Below are 17614 nucleotides of genomic sequence, written 5' to 3'. Positions count from 1 at the left end.
CAGATCCTAACCACTTGCTGTGTAAAAAAAAAAAAAAGTTCTTCCTCATGTTGCCTTTGATTATTTTGCCAGTCATTTGAAATCTGTGTCCTCTGGTTCATGACCTTTCTGCCAGTAGGAACAGTTTTAATCTATTTCCTCTGTCTTGACCTCTCATGATTTTGAGCACCTCTATCAAATCTCCCCTCAACCTTCTCTGTAAAGAGAGCAACCACATCTTCTCTAATCTATCCACATAACTTAAGGTTCCTCATCCCTGGCACTGTTCTCATAAATCTTTCTGCACCCGATCCAATGCCTTTACATCTTCCCTTAAGTCTGATGCCCAGAATTGGGCACAATACTCCAGTTGAGGCCAAATCATAACTTCCTTGCTTTTGTACTCTCTGCCTCTGTTTATAAACTTCAGGATCCCAAGTGCCTTTTTAACAACTTTATCAGCCTGCTCTGCCACCTTCAATGATTTGTGCACATATGCCCCCAGGTCTCTGTTCCTGCACCCCCTTTAGAATTCTACCCTTTAGTTTATATTGCTTCTCTTCATTCTTCCTACCAAAAATATATCACTTTGCGCTTCTCTGCATTAAATTGCGTGTACTATATGTCCACCTATTCCATCGGCATGTCTGTGTCCTCTTGGTGTTTATCATTATCTTCCTCACAATGCATTATATTTCCCAGTTTTGTGTGATTTGTAGATTTTGAAATTGTGCCTTGTATACCAAGGTGTAAGTCATAAATATATATCCAGAAAAGCAGTGGTCCTAATACTGATCCATGGGGAACTCTACTATATTATCTTCCTACAGTCCGCAAAACAACTATTAACAACTGCGCTCTGTTTCCTGTCACTCGGCCAACTTCGTATCCATGCTGCCACAGTCTCTTCCATCGGCTTCAACCTTGCTGACAAATCTGTTATGTGGCACTTTATAAAATCCTTTTGGAAGTCCAGATACACCACATCAACTGCAGTACCCTCATCAACCCTCTCTGTTAATCATCAAAAACTCAATCAAAATAGAGATGAGAAATTTTTTTATACTGAGGGTCATGAGTCTGTGGAACTCTGTTCCCCAGAGATTGGTGGAGGCAGGGTCTTTGAATGTTTTTAAGGCAGAGTTAGATTCTTGACCAACAAGGGAATCAAAGGTATCAGGATAGGCAGGAAAATGGAGTTGAATCCACGCACAGATGAGCCATGATTTTATAGAATGGCACAGCAGGCTCAAGGGACCAAATAGCTGCTCCTGGTTCGTATGTTCGCATAGTTAAACATGATTTGCCTTTAATCAATCTATGTTCACTTTCCTTAATTAATCCACACTTGTCCAAGTGACTTTTATTATTTTGTTTTTTTAAAATTCATTCTTGGGATGTCAGCATCACTAGCCAAGCCAACGTTTATTGCCCATCCCTAAATGCCCTTGAGAAAGTGCTGGTGAACTGTCATCTTGAATTGCTGCAGTCCATGTTGTGAAGGTGCTCCCACAGAGCTAGGTTGGGAGTTGCAAGATTTTGACAGTGTCGATGAAGGAACGGCAATGTATTTCCAAGTCAGGATGGTGTGACTTGGAGGGAACTTGCAGGTGGTGGTGTTCCCAAGGTATAAGTCATAAATATATATCCAGAAAAGCAGTGGTCCTATTACTGATCCATGGGGAACCCTACTATATTATCTTCATACAGTCCGCAAACACCTATTAACAACTACCCTCTGTTTCCTGTCACTTGCTGTCCTTGTCTTTCTGGGTAGAAGTCGCAGGTGTGGGAGTTGCTGTCAAAGAAACCTTGGCAGGTTGCTACAATGCATCATATAGATGGTACGCACTGCAGCTGTGGTGTGCTTGTGGTGGAGGGAATGAATGTTCAAGGTGCTGGATAGGGTGCCAGTCAAGTGGACTGTTTTGTCCTGGGTAGTGTCGAGCTTTTTGAGTGTTGGAGCTGCACTTATCCAGGCAAGTGGAGAGTATTCCATCACACATATGAATTGTGCCTTGTAGATGGTGCGTTAGGTGGTGAAGACACTTGCTGCATAATACCCAGCCTCTGACCTGTTCTTGTAGCCACATTGGGTGGCCAGTCCAGTTATGTTTCTGGTCAATGGTGACCCTCAGGTCATTGATGGTGAGGGATTCAGCAGTGGTAATGCTGCTGAATGTCAAGGGGAGATTGTTAGACTTTCACTTGTTTGAGATAGTCATTGCCTGGCACTTGTGTGGTGCAAATATTACTTGCCACTTATCAGCCCAAGCCTGAATGTTGTACATAGGAACATAGGAGCAGGAGTAGGCCATTCAGCCCTTCGAGTCTGCTCCGCATTTTAGATCATGGCTGATTGTCTACCTGAACGCCATATTCCCGCACTGCCTTGATGTCATTAGCAACTAGAAATCTATCGATCTCTATCTTGAACTTACTCGGTGACTGAGCTTCCACAGCCCTCTGGGGCAGAGAATTCCAAAGATTCACCAACCTTTGAGTGAAAAAGTTCCTCCTCATCTCAGACCTTGGCTTGCCCTTTATTCTGGCTTGTGTTCCCCTGGTTCCAGACCCCACAGCCAGGATAAACCTCCTTTCTGCATCTACCCTGTCTAACCCTTCAGGAATTTTGATTTCTGAGGAGTTGCGATTTGAACTGAACGCTGCGCAATCATCAGTGAACATCCCCACTTCTGATCTTATGATGGAGGGAAGGTCATTGATGAAGCAGCTGAAAATGGGTTGGCCTAGGACACCACCCTGAGGAGCTCCTGCAACAATGTCCTGGGGCTGAGATGAGTGACCTGTGTAAGTTCTGTCAACAGTGCCGCAAGCACTGTCTGGCAGCTATGTCCTTCAGGGCTTGGCCAGCTCAAGTGCTGCTACCAAGCCACTCTTGGTGGTGGACATTGAAGTCCCCCATCCAGAGTACATGCAGTATCTTTGCTACCCTCAGTGCTTCTTCCAAGTGGTCTTCAACAAGGATGAGTACTGATTCATCTGGTGAGGAAGGGCAGTAGGTGGTAATCAGCAGGAGGTTTCCTTGCCCCTGTTTAATCTGATGCCATAAACATCATGGGGTCCAGAGTCAATGTTGAGGACTTCCAGCGCCAGTCCCTCCCAACTGTATACCATTGTGCCACTACCTCTGGTAGGTCTGTCCTGCCGGTGGGAGAGGACATATCCAGTCATGTTGATGAAGTCTGGGGTGTTGGCTGGAAGGTATTATTCTGTGAGTTTGACTAGTTCAGGCCATTGCTTGACTAGACTGAGGGCAGCTCTTCCAATTTTGGCACGTCTTCAGATGTTAGTGAGAGGAACTTTGTAGGGTCAACTTTATTCATGTACTAAACTGATGAAAATAATTTTCAAGCCATAACAAGCAGACTCTTTCAGTATATTTTACAGCATGTTAAGCTTTTTGCTGCCAATATGTGCATTACTTCTGTTCTTGGTGGCATCGCTGTTAGGAGAATCGAATTGACAGCCATGGAAATGGAGGAATAAAAATGGTCAGGTCTATTCTGATATCCATAAGTATCCAAATTATGGGCTAAGAGCCATGTGTGACCTGCAAACTCTGTCTGTTTGGTTTACAAAGCCCTGGTGGGACAACAATGTGCATTTATCATCTACCTTTGAAATAGAAAAACATCCCAAGGTGCTTCACAGAGGCGCAAGGTAAAATAGATGCTGCATCAAAGAAGGAAAGATTAGGAGGAGTGACCAGACTTGATCCAAGAGATGGTTTTAAGGAGAATCTTGAAGAGGGAAGAGAGAGAGAGGGGTTTAAGGAGGGAATTCCAGAAGGTGGGCTTAAGCGGCTGAAGGCACTGCCAGTAGTCTAATGGTGGGGTGAAGGATGGGGGCAGATTTTCAAGAGGCTGTAATCTGAAAAATGGGGAGTCTGCAGTATGATCATAGGGCTAAAGGAGGTTAGAGAAGAATGAATGAGGCCATGAAAACAATTTCTGTTTGTACTTGTTCTTCCTCCATTGTATTCGCCATTGGCAGCTTGGAGATTCTAAAACCATCTGTGACTTAGTTTGGGGGAGGATGCTTTTATGTCAAAGTAATGACACAGAAGTATCTTTGAATTTTAAGATGGTGGGCTCATGCTTTGTTTTGTATTTGGTTGTTTGCAGTCTGCAAGGCGCCACTAAGTGGCTTCATTTATGCATTTAGAGTTGACCTTGCTACTGCCCTTGCAGTGTAACAACATCATACAACTTTACCCCAATTCTTTGTCAGAAGTTTAAAAGGTAAGGTGGAAAATTCATCAAATCGTTCAGTAATTCCAAATGTTCCAGAAAGGCAGAAGGAAATGACAAAATTAAAAAAAAAATCATAGAGAAAATCTTCAGGACTAAGCTCCTTTTGTTTGAGTGCTGTTGATGACTATGATGAAAAATTTAAATGCTGATCAAATTGAGACAGGTGTTCCTTTAGGACTGCCATTGTCTCCTAGATGTTAATGAATAAATCATTTAATAACTTTCAGTTGCTATCATGATCATTATAGTACTGGACTAGCAGGCCATAGTTCATGAGTTCAAATCTCAGCATTATAAAATTGAATTGAATAAAGTGACCATGATAGTTTCTGGATTGTTGTTTACACACAACCGATTCACTGATGTCCTTCAGTGTATGAAAGTGTCACCTCTACCTGGTTTGGTTGCACTTAACTCTGATTGCCTCTAACACCAGAATTCTTTCCTTTGCCATTGTCGAGGCAGGGCTGTGTTGCCTTTCTGCAAATCCTCCATGAAGGATACTAAATCTGCTTTTCCTCAGTACCATTGGTATATTACAATAGTGACTTTGCTTCAGAAGTTTTTCATTGGCTGTAAAGCACTTTTGGATATCCTGAGGTTATGTAAGTCTCCATATAAATGCAAGTCTTTTTAAAATATACTGTACAGGGTTATTGCAGAATTTTTAACCTCGCCTGAGTCCCTCCACTTCTCTCCTTGAGCCAAAAGTTACCTGGAACATCCCAGTTATTCAGCTTCATCCAACCTTTTCCTGCCAATAAGCAGCAGTGGAAAATTGACTCAAAGTGGATTTTTTCCATTCTAATACTGTAAGTGGAATGGAGATTTGTCACTACTTTCAAAGCTGTGTGTATGAATGTATCACACTTTCTCTGTCCCTCAGCTTACAAATGTATATATTTAAAGTAATTAAAATCTAAAGAAGCAAAGTACTGGCTGATCTCGTGGAATAGCATACTGCCATTTTACTTCAAATCTCGGTTTTAATTCAGTTCAGGTTAACAAGATGAAGGCTTCCTCTTTTCTATTTTACTGCCCACAAATTGACAAATATGGCAATCTGAGCTCATAATGATGAATGGTGTGGGAAATAGAGAAACTCAATGATGTAGTGGAAGAAGTATTCTGAAGGTAGAGTTGAGGCATTCTAGGTGAAGCTTTTCTGTCCAATAGGTGTGAAATCATAAATCAGTTCTGTTCAAACAGAGAAAATTCTCCCCTTCACCATTGTTTATGCAGTGTAGGAATTTAATGGACAATTGGTGATGCTGTAATTGTTCTGGAAGTTGTCAATCCGTAACTGCTCAAAATGATAAAAGGTCCATTCAATTCTGATGCTGTTCATCTTGATTGGCACTTTGATTTCTGTCTGCTAGGCAAGCTGGAAACTGTATCTGAGTATCAGTGTGCTCATAAATATTTACTTATGACCTCTGTAAGTTAAACTTAATTAAATTTTAAACAAACTTGTAACTTCCTGTTACCAGGATAGTGGGTGCATTTAATAAATATGTAATGGAGAAATTTTCCATTTGTGGACCCATAATTATTGACCTTTCCTCTGCTCTTGGCACCCCCCCCCTCCAAAAAAAAACAATAGTGGTGCAAAATTCAAAAATTGTAAAATGATGCACCTTTGCTGACACAAGTTGTGAATTGAATTCCACCCTTTAGAACTATCATCCTGACAAGTTTCCCAAATATTTACCTCTCAAAATCTGGAGAAGAGCTTGTAAATCTTATTGGACTTCTAGTCACATGCAGAGCGTGATGGAATCCATGGTTTGCAAGACCAGTGGCGGAGCGTGTGCCGGCTGTTGTCTGAACAGATGACTTGTTGAATATTACGTTAGGTGCACCGACTCTGATTTCAAAGCTTGTTTTTTTGAGATAGTTCCCAACTTAAAAGTGAAACTAAAAACTTCAGGGTTCTGGGGAGATCGTACTGGTTGGAACCAGATAAGAGACAGTCTCATCTGACGAGAGTCATCCCTAGATCACAAGATTGGAGAGTTCAGGCAGTGTTTGGCAGACAAGCTGCAGAGAGTGGAGGCTGGATCTGGGAGCTGGCCATTGGCAAATATGAGTGGCTGAAGCTGCTTTCGGTGACTTAAAGAAATACTGATGGATCCACAGCATCAAGACTGTCATGAGCAGAGCTGAGGAGGTTCTGGAGTAGTGTGCAGTTTTTGGTAGAAATTGTACCTGAGGAGAGTTCAGGATTGAAGGGGAACTGCTGTTAGATTCTGACTGTATCTTGGAAGACAGGATCTGGAGATCTACCTGCAAAAAAAAAATCTGAGTTTTGAAAATCCTTTTGGCTGTAATTGGTACTATATATGCTGAGTGGTCTTCCCAGTAAATCCCAAGAACTATCTTTGTTGTATCTGATAATTAACGTGCAATCTGTAGCATATACATTGACTATAATTTGTCTGTTATTTCATGTTTCATTTAAGTTGATTTTGGTTTGTTAAAGTAAAAGTTATAGAAGTGAAATCTTGTCCATTTGTTTTTTTGTTGGGGTTGTTCGGTAAATTTGGTTCTCTTGGTTTGTTGGTCTCGTGGACATAATAACAAAAGGAACGCCTAAGCAGTACTTAGACTGCTAAAGTAGCTCAAATATCTTCCATAAATGCCTTTTACAAAGGTGCTCATTTTTAAAAGAATTAGAGTTCCTACCTCTAGTGTTTTTTCCATCAGCGTTCTGTTACATTAATTAGTGAGCTTTGCACTCTTCACGTGAACTTTGGAGCAGCCTCCTACATTGACACGTTTTGCATATCTATCATATTAATTAAAATGCTGGGAACGTTCAGGTCTGGCAACATCTGTGGAGAGAGAAACTAAGTTAACATTTCAGGTTGATGACCTTTCATCAGAACTGACTACAGGCATTGCAGCAGTTAACTTTCCAGCATTGATATATTTTGGTACTTAGTGTAATAGTCTTGACATAGTTTGTTGGCATTTGTATTGGAGTAAGGCTAGGAAAGAGTCTGATTAAAATTTAATTTTAAATAATTGTTTTGTGAATGTATTGCAAGTTGTGGTTTTAATTAATTTCTCTTTCAATTCTTTAAAGAGAACATTAGTCCAGAGGAAGAATATAAAATTGCCTGTCTCCTTATGGTGTTTGTTGCTGTATCTCTTCCAACTCTAGCCAGTAATGTCATGTCACAGTACAGTCCTGCTATTGAAGGTAAGTACTGATCCTCCAATATGGTGTGTCGAGGGCAAAGTGATGAATGTAAAGATTTAAGTTTTGCATGTCATCTTTATAATGTATTATTATTGAGTATCTGCTGATGCCATGTTGGTTTTCAACACTTCAAAGTGGATCTGGCATTCAGCAAAAGATTATATTTCAAAATAGTATAAAGATAAACCCATTAGATTTAGACTTTTTAAAATTTTAAAGTATTGATTTTATTTGTTATCTACAAGGGTATGGGCAATTAACCATGCAACACACGATATAGTTAGCTTATCAGTGACGGAAATTACAAATAATTTTAGAGCTGATGAATTTTGAAGTCAAAATCATATGCTTGTTCCACCCCCTGCCCTTGAGTGACATCTTTAGTTTGTAATTTTCTGTTGGTGCTAGTCATTTTCCTTGTTCTTGTCAGTGTGAGAAAACTTTCTTCTCTTTGTGGTACCTACATATTTGAGTTCGGCTATGGATTTAAGTTTTTACTAAAGTTATTTTTGAATTCAGTTTAATAGCTTCCAGAAAATTTGATTTCTGCTAAATGTTGGTTATAAAATCTGCATTAACTGTAGATAAATCTTTTTGCAACTGCGGCATCCATTGCCTTTGCCAAACAACTACCTTTATTGTGCAAATTCTGTCAAAGATTTCTATGGCAAGTTGGAGAAAGACTCCCAACAACTGAAAAGATTAGAATACTTGAGCCAGCACTTCAATTTAGGTACTAACCATAAACCATACGATTCTTCAGGTTGTCTCTTTGTACTTTTATAACTGGAGATGTGCCGACTGTCAGAAAGGGGATGCATTGGACTCTGGATATTGGCCAAAATCCTCTTTCTTGGAGTCAATGTTGACATTTTCATGGACGACATTGGATAAAGCACTTGTTCAATTTCAAGCACCATAGTGAAAGAATGTAAATTTGATCTGCATAGAGATTCCAACAGCTAAACAGCTGTACTACAAATCAGGAAAGAACAAGGCATGGTCAGTTATGAAACTGATCCCAAAAATTAGTTTAGCAGTGTTTTGTCTAAGTGAATGTTTACCATCTGGTCCATGGATTATACTGATGGTGCATTGGATTGGAGTTTCTGGTGAAGAATTTACATGGCAGAAATTGGGAAATTTTGCTTCAGATATAATTTTCTTGGAGCAGCTGAACTGCTCATTTGAGACAAAGGGTCGAAACCTGAGGATAAAGGAATTTTAGGTATATATTTATTCATTGTACTGTCCATGAAATCTCTGAGCCTCCATTGCAGCTCCCAGCAGAATTCTGCATTTCCTGCTTCCATTGTCAGTTATAGTTTTACCCTCCTAATCCTGTTGGTGCGAAATGACCTGGAGTCAGGGGAAGAATGACACCCGGCACATACCTTTCCATGCTTATGTAGGCTGCCAACATTTGGATTCTTTTTTGGGGTTAGGGGGACACTACAGGATACATGTCTTCTGTTTAAAGTTCAGCATGGATCAGTGCAATGACATGTCAGGTACGGCTCCATGCATTGCTCAATTTGCTGATTCAGAGTTCCTGAACTGTCTGATCCTAGACCAAACACAACAGAATCTGCCAAAATTGGGATGGGGTAGGAGGGATTTTGGTAACTTTTGAAGAACTTGTGGGTTTTCTTTGTTACTCTGCAGCATACTGTTGAACTGGTAAAAGGAAGTTGTTCAAAATAGTGGAGAGAGTTTTTAGGTTGCCTTCTAAGCTACATGGAGGATGTTGCTGGGGAAGCTCAGCTGATTGGAAGTGTGGGATTTTTAAAAAATTGCAAGTTGACATCACTCCTAGGCCCTACTTATGGCTCAGCTTTGGACTTCAGAGAAGATCCTCCTCTGGCCAATTATTGCCACCTTATGGTGGTGGGCTTGTGGCAGTAACCTCAAGAATACCAATACTCATAAGAGTTGTAGCTCAGGATACCTAATGCAAAGCATCAGTTGATGGCTTCAGTTGAGAGGTCATATGTACAAAAGAATTCAGAGAATTGCAATGAGGCAAAGTTGAAATAAGGAAAAAGAGGTTAAAATCAAGCAAGTGAGTAAAGTGTCCACATTGGATACCATACAAGTTGGTCCTAATTCAAGGTAGGGCTACTTTAAATTAATTTTGTTGTTTAGTCATTCATGTTATTAAGTCACTTCGTATCAATTTGCTGTAAATGTATGGATGAAGGAAACATATAAAATGATTCGCACCCAAAATTCAAAGATATATCATATGTTCTGTCTAATGATTCTTCTTTCCCTCCCCCTGTAACTTATTGAAAGCCATGTTTTATTCTACTTGAACCTTTATAAGAAACCACAAGATGAGTCCACTCTGAGACTTCCAAAAGTGCAAAGCTGCAGGCAAATCTTAAATCTTATGAAAATTAACTATATATTCAAAGAGATTAAAATAGTCAGCTATCTACTTGCACAGTAAATCGAGTCCTAGAAAGACTTAGGTGCTGGGTCTTTACCAAATCCCGAGTATGAATAAGAGTCGGCTGGAAATATTCGGCAGGTCAGGCAGCATCTGTAGAGAGAAAAACAGAGTTAACGTTTCAGGTCAGTAACCTTCCATAAGTTTTAATGAAAGGTCAGGCCACACATGGTGTAGGATGAAGCAATATCACTGTCAGACCACATGATCCAGATAGTCAGATCCATGTTATCCACTCTGGCTCTAAAGAGGGTGATTTTATGCCACTTTGGATTATGGGGAGGTGGTTTCTCTCAATCCATTCTCTAATTTATACTAATATATGACACCGGCAAAGTAATCCACATATTCTCAGGAATGGCAGTTTAGGCACAGCCCAAGCATATTAAATACATCATCGCTGTTATGAACTGAAAAAGGCATTTGCCTTTCTCTCCATTAGGAGGATGTGGTAACTGGACTAAACGGTCCTTGAGGATGTCAGAAGTAATGATGGGTCTAGCAAAGCAAGCGTGAAATCTTTTCTACATCTTTTGGTGGATAAACTGGCTTGATTTCATGCTAGTTTTGCTGGCAGCCACTTTGACATCAAATAGTGAACAAGATAGTAGTTATTCCCCAGCAATACCATTGTTGTACAGTACACAAAGAAGCCAAGGAAAGATGGGAGTGAGCCTGTATGATGAAGATGTGCCATTGGTGTGAGCAGAAGGCAGTAGACCTATTAACCCAGAACCAGGCAGCAGATGCTTTCAGCGGGATGAATTTCAACACAAAAAAGAACAGTGAAATGGGCTAGGCCATCTTCAAGAAATTGAGTTACATTGTGCACAGCTTGGCAGCCTGCAATCTACAGCAGTAGATATTATTGTGTGCCTTTCTTTCGTGTCCTTTCGAAAATTGATCATTTTGGAAGAAAGGAAGAAATGTTGATTTTAGTTGCTATGCAAAAGAAATCATGGTTCTTCTACTTATTGGCTCTGACTGTGGGTGGGTTATTTCAAATTTTATAGAGCAAAGACCTGACCCAGATGAACAGTAACACGTAAAGGTTCCAATAATGGGAATCTCAACCAGGGCCATTTTGTGCTGTACGGTTATCTTCCAATTATTAGACGACTTCTAAAAATTGACCAATTTGTTAAGTAATCCTATATATTTGGAACTGGTGCAGAAAGCACGAAGTGCCATTTAAAATGATAATTTATTAGGAAATAGAAATTATCAATAGGGGACTGGTCAGAAGCATCTAAAAAAAAAAGGTTAATCTTTCCAGTATGATTTCACTACATTCCAGCTTTCCAGTTCTTGTGCATTTTCATCTCCTTGGAACTTAAAACATCACTTATCAAACGCTAGTTAAATTCAGATGAAAATTGTTAAAAAAAGGAGCGTATTCTCAATAAAACCAAAAAGTGTTGGAAATACTCAGCAGCTCTGGCAGCATCAGTGGAGAGAGAAGCAAAGTTAATGATTCAGGTCAGTGACCTTTCATCAGAACTGGCCAAGGTTAGAAATATAATAGGTTTTAAGAAAATAAAGTGGGGGTGGGGCAAAGGAGAACAAATGGGAAGGTGTTGATAGGACAGAGGGTCACAGAGAATAACTGACAAGGAGGTTATGGGGCAAAGACAAAGAGTGTGTTAATGGTGTGGTGAAATACAAAGCGTTAGTGCAGCGAGGGTGTTAAATGACAGAATAATGAAAGCCCTAGCCAAAAGCAAAACATGAAAAAAAAGTGGGCAGGCAAATGGTTTTAAAAAAATGTGTAATGATGAAACAAACTGAAATAAAATGAAATATAAATAAAAAATACTAAGTAAAACTAAAAAAAAGGTAAAAGTAAAATAAAAAGTGGGGCCCGTCATGCTCTGAAATTATTGAACTCAATGTTCAGTCCGGTAGGCTGTAGCGTGCCTAATCGGTAAATGAGGTGCTGTTCCTTGAGCTTGCGTTGATGTTCACTGGAAACTGCAGCAACCCCAGGACAGAGAAGTGGGCATGGGGGGGTGTTGAAATGGCTAGCGACAAGAAGCTGGGGTCATGTTTTTGGACTGAGCTGAGGTGTTCCGCAAAGCGGTCACCCAATCTGCGTTTGGTCTCCCCAGTGTAGAGGAGTCTGCATTGTGAACAGCGAATACAGTATACTAAATTGAAAGAAGTGCAAGTAAATTGCTGCTTCACCTGAAAGGAGTGTTTGGGGCCTTGGATAGTGAGGAGAGAGGAGGTAAAAGGGCAGCTATTACACCTCCTGCGATTGCATGGGAAGGTGTCTTGGGAGGGGACGAGGTGTTGGGGGTAATGGAGGAGTGGACCAGGGTGCAGCGGAAGGAACGATCCCTTCGGAATGTTAACGGGTGGGAAGGGGGAAGATCAGATGTGTTAGGTAGTGGCATCACCTGGAGGTGGTGGAAATGGCAGAGTATGATCCTTTGGATGTGGAGGCTGGTGGGATGGAAAGTGAGGACAAAGGGAACTCTGTCGTGGTTCTGGGAGGGAGGGAAAGGGGTGAGAGCAGAGGTGCGGGAAATGGTCCGGGCGCGGTTGAGGGCCTTGCCAAGGAAAAAGGAAGAAATATCAGAAGCACTGTTATGGAAGGTTGCATCATCAGAGCAGATGCATCAGAGACGGAGAAACTGGGAGAATGGAATGGAGTCCTTACAGGAGGCAGGTTGTGAAGTAGTGTAGTCGAGGTAGCTGTGGGAGTCAGTGGGCTTATAACAAATATTAGTAGACAGAGGATTCTCTTGCTGTTTTTGTGATCCATTTGTTACCTTGTCATCTCAAATCAAAAATGACTAAAAGGAGTGGATGGTATATACTTGACATGTGTGGGAGTCATTTATCTCGTTACTCCTTTGATATACATGATGTCTGTTTTGTTACTTTTCTGTTTAATTGTACAGGACATTGCAACAACATTCATTGTTTGGCCAAAGCTATAAACCAAATTGCTGCTGCCTTGTTCACAATTCATAAAGGAAGCATTGAAGACCGTCTTAAAGAATTCCTTGCTGTAAGTAGAATTCCTATTCTCCATTTTTTTTTAATTTAGCTGAAGGCTTAAGCTCTATAGTACATGATACCACAAAGCCGAACAGAGAAAGACACAAGACCAGGTAAATCAAAATGTACAGTGGAAGCTTCATTGCCCATGTTCCAGTTATTATATTGCAGCCCAAGAAAAGTTAAATTCCATTTTCTATCTGTGTTCTTGTTTTCATTCCAGTGCCTGGAATACTGCAGAATTGGTACAAGACTAAAAGATTGGGGAGGGATTCTTGGTTATTATTCAATTTTCAAGAAGGTTGCCTCCATTGGAATAGTGATGCCAGTTTTTTGCTTTTAAAAGCCTATAAATTGTATGTTTTTGTTTAGCATCAACATTCTGAACTCTTTGTTCGCTCTATTCCAAAATAATTATTTTCTTAATGATTCAAATGAGAAAAATGAGGAAAGAACGAGCAAGTAACTTGCCCTTCTCGCACCAGTGTCTCTCGGTTTATCACATAGGAGTTGCAGTTTGGTTCAGTAATAGCACTCTCACCTCAGTCAGAAGTTTGGAGATTCAAGACCCACTCCGGGGGGTAATTTTATGCAGTCCGCCATAGCAGATTTGGTGGCGTATGGGGTGATGTAATTAGGCAGGAAGTGTTTGTTCGGATTCCCAACGGCAGGATATTTTAGAGGAATTAAGTCGGTGGGTTTGCGGTATACCAGGCACCCACAGCATGGTGGCAGTTTGCGGCTTTGCATTCATTTAAATAATGTGAATGCTTGTTACCCTACGCATACCTCCAGATTAAGTGAACGGCGAGCAATATTCCCGTGCCACCCAGTTCACAAATGTTTCAACATGGCGTGCAGCAGTCGGATTTTGCGTATTTGAGTCTCAGGTCTGTGCTCTTCTCTCTCTAATTCATCCACTAAACTAACGGCAGCATTAAATGGATGTTTCACTCCACGCCAGCATTGGAATGGATGTTTGCCTCCAGGCTCGGCACCAGCAAGGGTGAATCATCTCAGGATGGCAGCGGAGATGTAGGCAGGGACGATCGGGTGCATGGAGGAACAGGGGAGGGTAGTTGGGGAGGGAAGGATGGGGCGATCAGGTGCATCGAAGAGCATTGGAGGATGGAGTGGAGCATTCAATTGTTGAATGGTTGATGTGACGGTGGTATAGTGGTAATGCCACTGGACTAGTAATCCAGCGGCCCTGGCTAATGCTCTGGGGACATGAGTTCGAATCCCCCCCATGGCAGATGGTGAAATTTAAATTCAATTAATAAACAAAAAAAACAACAAAAAATCTGGAGTTAAATGCTAGTCTAGTGGTGACCATGAAACCATTGTCGATTGTTGTGAAAACCCACTTGGTTCACTAATGTCCTATAGAGAAGAAAATTTGCCATCCTTATCTGGCCTGGCCTACATGTGACTCCAGGTCTACATGTGACTCCAGACCCACAGCAATGTGGTTGACTCTTAACTGCCCACTGAAATGGCCCAGCAAGCCACTCAGTTCAAGGGCAATTAGGGATGGGCAATAAATGCTGGCCTAGCCAGCGATGCCCACATCCCACAAATGAATAAAAAAAAAATTTGAAGAAGATGCATGTTGTCGGCTGCAGGGGTGGTGGGTGGATTAGATCAGTACTGTGTTAAGATATTTGTCAAGGGCCTAAAGGGAGGGATGAGTGCTATCGACATTGGGAGCTGTGGGGCAATTTGAAGGTACTGGCTAGCAGAGGGACCGGTCACAGTCAATGGGGACAAATTGATTCTTGAGGGGGGAACGTCAAGGCTAATGGATGGGTATTTGACAGCTTCATATGGAGGATATCGGGACTTGGCAACAATGGTAAGTTCGATGTGAGGAGATTTAAAGGTAAGAGTCAGCATGTCGATAGTAACAGGAGCAGGAACGGGGGGAGAGATGGCATGAATACGTTGATTATACTGTGCACGGTAATGCGGGGAGGTTCAATGGTAACAGAGGGAAGGGTAACGGTAACATTGTGTGAATCAAGGGTGATGGGTTCAAACTGGGAGGTGGGGAGACTTACCCTGAATTCCACAAGCACCATCTTCAACGATAATGGAAGCCACTCAAGGATTGCAAGAAGAGTGTCTGCAATTTCAAAGCAAATATAAGGGAGCTGTTCATTGCCTCGATGTTTCAGCTCAATGTCAACAGAGAGCTGAATCGCGAAGCTCAGCCTATTTGTTGTTCAGAAAAGCCACAGCGACATGGGTCTCGTACACCCAATTTGTCTAGTACCATGGGAAGAGCAGCAAAGAGAGAGACGAGGGAGGGCTCTATTCCCTTAACTCATGATGCCTGAGCGCCAGCAACAGGCAGAACAGGCAGTTGTGGATGTTCCGAATGATGACATCCAGGAACATCTTATCGAAGACGGGCACTGGTACATCATCGCATCCTCAGGATAAGGACAAATTACCTTCAAATGTCAGAGAGGCAATGCCAGAGATGCCTAAGGATGTCACATGAAATGGTCACAGAAATTTGTCGGATCCTGCAGCCGCACGGTGAGAATCCCATGCCAGTTGCCCTCAAGATGACTGCTGCACTCCCTTTTTTTCTCCAGCGGCTCCTTCCAAGGATCCACAGGCGACATATGTGGCATCTCTCAGTTTTTGACCCATAGGTGCATCAAAGAGGTGACCAACACCCTTTTTTGACGTGCCAAGAACACAAGAAATAGGAGCAGGAGTAGATCATATGGCCCATCAAGCCTGCTCTGTAATTCAAAACGATCATGGCTGATAAAGAACAGTACAGCACAGGAACAGGCCATTCGGCCCTCTAAGCCTGCGCCAATCTTGATGCCTGTCTAAACTAAAACCTTCTGCACTTCTGGGGTCCGTATCCTTCTATTCCCATCCTATTCATGTATTTGTCAAGAAATGTATTTTTGTTGAACATTTTGAAGGTTTCCCTGTGTTCATTTACTGCCGTACTTTTGTCTATTTACCCAATTTACAGTAGCCAATTCTTCCCTCATGTCTACATAATTGGCTTTGTTTAAGTTTAAGATTCTTGTTTGTGATTGGAGCATGTCACTTTCAAACTTAACATGGAATTCAACGATCACTGTTTCCCATTGGATCTTTTACAACGACATTGCTAATTAACCTTGCTTCATTACACAATACTAGATCTATGATAGCTTTATCTGCAGTTGGCTCCACAATGTATTGCCCCAAAAACATTCTACATACTCATCATCTAGACCACTCCTGCCAATTTCATTGTCCCAGTCTATATGAAGATTAAAGTCCCCCACAATTATTACATTGTGTTTGTTACAATAATTTCTTGTTTAATGCTCTGTTCAACAGTATAACTATTGCTGAGGGGTCTATAAATTAGTCCCACCAGTGTTTTATGATTCCTTATTTCCACCCATACTGATTCTACTTCATGAACTTCTGAGACCAGATCCTTTCTCATTAATGTCCTCATGTCATCCTTTACCATCACTTCTACCCCTCTTCCTTTGCTACTCAGTCTGTCTTTCCGAAATACTGTGTACCCTGGAATATTTATTTCCCAACCTTGATCACCATGTAAACGTGTCTCTGTAATGGTGACTAGATCTAAGACATGTACCTCTATTTGTGCCACTAGTTCATCTATCTTACTGCAGATGCTTCACGCATTCAGATAAAGAACGTTCCCTTCAATGACCTTATTTACTGCTGTACTATTTTTGGTGAACTCTCTGTCCCTTCCTGTCCCGTTCTGCTTGTCTTTATCCACAACACTATACTGTTCCGATGCCTTAGCCTTTCTCCTTGGATATCTAAACCTCGCCTCTCCCGAACCCTCCCCCCACTCTCAGTTCACAACATCTGTCACTGACCCGAAACGTTGGCTCTGCTTCTCTTTCCGCAGATGCTGCCAGACCTGCTGAGTGGTTCCAGCATTTCTTGTTTTTATTATCTAGTCTTATCTGCTGGTTTACTCTTGAGTTTGTATGCACTATCCCTTCCTGCCCCACCCTGATTATCATTATCTTTATTTCTATCTTGCTCTCTTGCCTTCTCTTCTCTCTCTTTAAATTATCACATCTTCACCCACTTGATTTATCACCTCCACTATTTAGTTTAAAGCTGGCTGTACTGCCCTGGTTATACGATTTGCCAGAACACTGGTCCCAGCACAGTTCAGTTGTCGACTGTCCCAGTGGTACAGCTCCCACTTTCCCCAGTACTGGTGCCAGTCCCCCATGAATCAAAACCCATTTCTCCCACACCAATCTTTGAGCCTTGCAATTAACTCTCTAATCTTATTTACCCTACACCAGCTTGCTCGTGGTTCAGGTAAGAACCCAGGGATTATTATCTTTGAGGTTCTGCTTTTTAATTTAGCCCCTAGCTGCTCATACTCCCTATGCAGAACCTCTTTCCTAGTCTGGTCTATGTCATTGGTACCCACGTAGACCATGACTACTGGATCCTACCCCTCCCAATGCAAGTTCCTCTCCAGCCCCAAGCAGATGTCCCGAACCCCGGCACTGGGCAGACAAAACAGCCTTCTGGACTCTCGCTCTTGGCTGCTGAGAACTGTGTCTATCCCCCTGACTCTACTGTCCCTTATTACCACTACCTTCCTATTTATTCCCCCTGCTTGAATAGCTCCGTGTACCATGTTGCCATGGTCAGTTTGCTTATCCA

At 41.6% G+C, this 17614-nt stretch overlaps 1 protein-coding gene across 2 annotated transcripts in view; it reads left to right on the top strand.

Moving 5' to 3' along the window:
• Positions 1-17614, top strand: part of nckap1 (NCK-associated protein 1) — a 272818-nt gene that overhangs the window by 231119 nt on the left and 24085 nt on the right. For both annotated transcript variants that reach the window (XM_068035570.1, XM_068035569.1), the window contains exons 28-29: positions 7345-7461; positions 12820-12929. In XM_068035570.1, the coding sequence (XP_067891671.1) occupies positions 7345-7461; positions 12820-12929 (227 nt within the window). The remainder of the gene's footprint in view (positions 1-7344; positions 7462-12819; positions 12930-17614) is intronic.

The sequence above is a fragment of the Heterodontus francisci genome, chromosome 7 (assembly GCF_036365525.1).
Source record: "Heterodontus francisci isolate sHetFra1 chromosome 7, sHetFra1.hap1, whole genome shotgun sequence".
Taxonomy (NCBI): domain Eukaryota; kingdom Metazoa; phylum Chordata; class Chondrichthyes; order Heterodontiformes; family Heterodontidae; genus Heterodontus; species Heterodontus francisci.
The sequence above is the reverse complement of the archived record's forward strand: the minus strand, read 5'-3'. Positions and strand labels throughout refer to the sequence as shown.